At 40.8% G+C, this 4,453-nt stretch overlaps 1 protein-coding gene across 1 annotated transcript in view; it reads left to right on the top strand.

The window, feature by feature from the left end:
- The first annotated feature begins 1,154 nt into the window (after nucleotides 1–1,154).
- LOC107679482 (coiled-coil domain-containing protein 134-like) overlaps nucleotides 1,155–4,453 on the top strand; it is a 9,222-nt gene continuing 5,923 nt past the window's right edge. The window contains exons 1-4 of the mRNA XM_016475037.1: nucleotides 1,155–1,316; nucleotides 3,708–3,806; nucleotides 3,887–4,020; nucleotides 4,120–4,204. Of these exons, the coding sequence (XP_016330523.1) occupies nucleotides 3,713–3,806; nucleotides 3,887–4,020; nucleotides 4,120–4,204 (313 nt within the window). The 5' untranslated portion in view covers nucleotides 1,155–1,316; nucleotides 3,708–3,712. The remainder of the gene's footprint in view (nucleotides 1,317–3,707; nucleotides 3,807–3,886; nucleotides 4,021–4,119; nucleotides 4,205–4,453) is intronic.

Below are 4,453 nucleotides of genomic sequence, written 5' to 3'. Positions count from 1 at the left end.
CACACACATAAACACACGCATGCACACACACACGCACAAACAAATACGCACGCACAAACATGCAAGCACAAACATGCACGCACGCACACACACACACACACACACACACACAAACACAAACACACTCACACACACACACATTCAGCCCAGTTCCCTGACACACACACACACACACACACACACACCTGCTGAAGATGTTTGTTATTGTTACTGAAATATTTTTATATGCCTATTTATTTACATTAATATTAATTAGTTAATTATTTAATATTTAACCGAATTGTTATTATTTTCATTTGTTTAGTAACAAAAAAGGTTATTGTTTAATAATTATTGCTGTTAATAATTAGTCACTCAGTCATTTGTGTAATGAAATGGTTATTGGTTAATATTCATTGTTACTTTTAATAATAATTAGTTAGACTTTTTGTAATTTGCATGGTGACAAATGGATATTTATTAATATTCATCATTGCTATTTAAAGTTATTAATTTTATGAAGTGCTTACAAAAATGGTTATTGAATAAAAATAACTACTATAAATAATTATTAGTTAGTTACTCATTTTACAATTTGAGTAGAGGAGAGAAATATGGTTATTGATTAATATTCATTTGCCCTATCAATTATAATTGTAACAGTTGTAACAAAAATGGTTGATTAATATTCATTTTTAAGAATAATTTGTTTAAATACAAGTAATTTGTTAGCCACAATTTTATTTTGTACTATTATTTATAATTAGTTAATTTATCATTTAAAGCTGTGTTTTTTTTTACTATAAATGATCATTTGTTGCTCACGTTATGATTGCAGTAGTGACACATGTTTGATTATTATTCATTTGTATTATCAGTTCATTATAATTACTAATTTTGTGTGTGTGGTAAGAAAAATGGTTATTGGTTGATATCCCTTATTATTAGTTATATTTACATTTTTATATTTAATCTGTAATATCAAAAAATGCTACTGTTTAATTTAATTTAAATTAAATTATTTATTAATGTATCTGTTGCTTTTTGTTGTCGTGTGTCGGTAAATATCAGCATGGATCCGTTTTCTTCTGTCAAGTCTAAAGAATTGAAGCCCTTCGAATAATTCTATTGATGATGGACGCCGGTGACGCGAGGGTGACGTCAGCCCGCGTGCGTCGCTTAAGCGCTCCGTGCGGAAACCGGCGGCGCACTCTTGCACTCGCGCGGCATGTGAATGATCCGGTCGCACGCGCCGCTCGCATCGCCACACGAGAGCTCGAATCCGACGGCTGATCGACGCGCTTTTAACCGATGATCGCGCGCGCTTGACGGTGAAGGTGAGTGAGCGAGTGCCGCGGCGATCCGCATCAAACACCGCAAGCGATTATTTAATATTCGGTGTTAAATATTAACATCTGGCCTCGGTCAGTCAGCCGAAGGGTCAGTTATAGAGAAATACTGCTGTGTGATGATGGCAGAATACCATAGTAATACCATGGTCTCTGACAGCGCTGTTTGAATGCATCTGATAATAATTCTGTTCCCATTTGTCACCGAATCACGGTGCTTGATCCGCTTTTTGTGAATTATCTCCAATATTAGATTTGTTTGTGGGTAGTTGACTGGAGCTGTGCACTGGCAGGACTAACCAGCTAAACTGGTTAACCCATGCAGGCATGAGGAAGTGGTGTGGGGTTGTTTGATTTCAAAGGATTTAACCTCAAATCAGACACGACTAGAGTTTGGAGGAAACGATCTTTAAATGGGTTCCAGTCCTGTTCAGACCAGACCAGAACCTCATATCTGTGAGTCCTGCAGTGACAGTTCGGGGTCGGTCTGGTCTGATCTGAGATGGTTTTCGTCTCTATATCGTGATGTTAACCTCTGTCAGTGACGGGTCGGGGTTGGTCTGGTCTGGTTTGAGATGGTTTTCGTCTCTATATCATGATGTTAACGTCTGTCAGTGACGGGTCGGGGTTGGTCTGGTCTGGTTTGAGATGGTTTTTGTCTCTATGTCATGATGTTAACATCTGTCAGTGACTGGTTGGTCCGGTCTTGCCTGGTCTGGTTTAGGATGGTTTTCATCTCTGTATCATGATGTTAAAGTCTGTCAGTGACGGGTCGGTCTGGTCTGGGCTGGTTTGAGATGGTTTTTGTCTCTGTAATGTGATGTTAAAGTCTGTCAGTGACGGGTCGGTCTGGTCTGGGCTGGTTTGAGATGGTTTTTGTCTCTGTAATGTGATGTTAAAGTCTGTCAGTGACGGGTCGGTCTGGTCTGGGCTGGTTTGAGATGGTTTTTGTCTCTGTAATGTGATGTTAAAGTCTGTCAGTGACGGGTCGGTCTGGTCTGGGCTGGTTTGAGATGGTTTTTGTCTCTGTAATGTGATGTTAAAGTCTGTCAGTGATGGGTCAGGGTCGGTCTGGTCTGGTTTGAGATGGTTTTCGTCTCTATATCAAGATGTTAATGTCTGTCAGTGACGGGTCGGGGTTGGACTGGTCTTGTTTGAGATGGTTTTCGTCTCTATATCATGATGTTAATGTCTGTCAGTGACGAGTCTGGTCTGGTCTGCTCTGAGATGGTTTTTGTCTTTATATCAAAATGTTAACGTCTGTCAGTGACAGGTCAGGGTCAGTCTGGTCTGGTTTAAGATGGTTTTTGTCTCTATATCATGATGTTAACGTCTGTCAGTGACGGGTCGGGGTTGGTCTGGTCTGGTTTGAGATGGTTTTCGTCTCTATATCAAGATGTTAACGTCTGTCAGTGACAGGTCAGGGTCAGTCTGGTCTGGTTTAAGATGGTTTTTGTCTCTATATCATGATGTTAACATCCGTCAGTGGTGGTTTATGGTCAGTCTGGTTTGATATCTGAGTCTCAGGACAGGAAGTAGAACATCCCTCTGAAGCGGTCTGGCTCTGAGCAAACGCATGAAATATTAATCATAAATCTGTCAGATCCCTCTGGGTTTATGATGTCTGTTAGTGAAGCTGAAGCTGGAGCATCACATCCAAACCACACACTCACTGACTTTATCTATTATTTACAACGTCATATGATTTTTGTTTTAATCTTCAGTGAAATATATTTTAAAGGGATGGGTTCTCCAGAAATATGTCATTCATCTTGTCGTTTCAAACTTGTGTGACACAAAAGAAGATATTTTGAAGAACATTGGGGCCAAACAACTTTGGACCCCATTGACTTCCACTGCTTGGACATTCCTCTAAAAAGCTTCTTTTGTGATTCACAGAAACTCATACAAGCTTGAGCGACATGATGGAGAGTAAATGATGACAGAATGGTATTTTCTGATTGAATGAGACTTTTGTTCCTTGATGTTGTAAATCTTAACTGAGGCTCTTGTATTCTGTCTGAAGTGGCTTTATCAGCTGAATTCACAATTCATCTGTCACTGATTTTATGCTGAATTATTAATGCCGTTCCTGTTTATGTGTATCACACTTTTTATAACACATATTGTTTCAAAACAGCTAATATTTTTGTGCTCAAGCATTAAATACATACATTTCCTTAAATTTCATAATAATCAAACAGCTTACAAATGAGGAATATAACAAGCCATTAGGATTTGAACAGTCACATTTCATTTATGCATGTTTCGTTTAATTTTCTTCTTTTACATGATATTGTATATTTCTGTAACAGTACAGTGCTTTGGTTCACTCTATGGTTCGAGATTGAGTGTTGACTGGAGTTTGTCTCCCTCTAGTGGTCATGTTGAGGGATTGCGCTCTGCTGCTGCTGCTGGCGGCTCTCGGCTCCTACTCGGACACACAGAGACCCCGACACGACTCCAACCTGGAGATCTGTATCCTCCTCAGACACGAGTGTGTGTGTGTGTGTGTGTGTGTGTGAGAGAGTGTGTCGTTCTCCTGAACGTCTCCTCAGATAAGCATCTGTTCGAGACCAAGAGGAAGGATCAGCTGAACGCGCTGAAGAACCTGGTGGAGCTCAGCGACGTCAACCAGCAGTACAAGATCATCGACATCATGCTGAAGGGCCTCATGTTTCCATTTTCATGTGTGTGTGTGTGTGTGTGTGTGTGTGTGTGTGTGTGTGTGAAACACTCAGTGTGATGGAGCTGATCTGATGGAGTCTGATTCGAGTGTGTGTGTGTTCAGGTGCTGGAGGACTCCAGAGCCGTTCTTAAAGCCGCTAACCTGCAGCCAGACGATCCGTTCCCACTCGACGACAAAATCAAAGAAGGTGAGCGACTCTCACTTCAGCACCCTTCATATCAGACATCTAAGAGAGTGTGAGTGTGTGTGCGTGTGAGTGTGCGTGTGTGTGTGTGTGAGTGAGTGTGAATGTGTGTGTGAGTGAGTGAGTGTGTGCGTGTGTGAGTGTGCGTGTGTGAGTGTGCGAGTGTGAGTGTGTGTGTGAGTATGTGTGTGAGTGTGTGTGAGTGTGTTTGTGTGTGTGTGTGTGAGTGTGTGTGAGTGAGTGAGTGTGTGA

Source organism: Sinocyclocheilus anshuiensis, unplaced genomic scaffold (genome assembly GCF_001515605.1).
Source record: "Sinocyclocheilus anshuiensis isolate Anshui unplaced genomic scaffold, SAMN03320099.WGS_v1.1 scaffold2583, whole genome shotgun sequence".
Lineage (NCBI taxonomy): Eukaryota > Metazoa > Chordata > Actinopteri > Cypriniformes > Cyprinidae > Sinocyclocheilus > Sinocyclocheilus anshuiensis.
The sequence above is the reverse complement of the archived record's forward strand: the minus strand, read 5'-3'. Positions and strand labels throughout refer to the sequence as shown.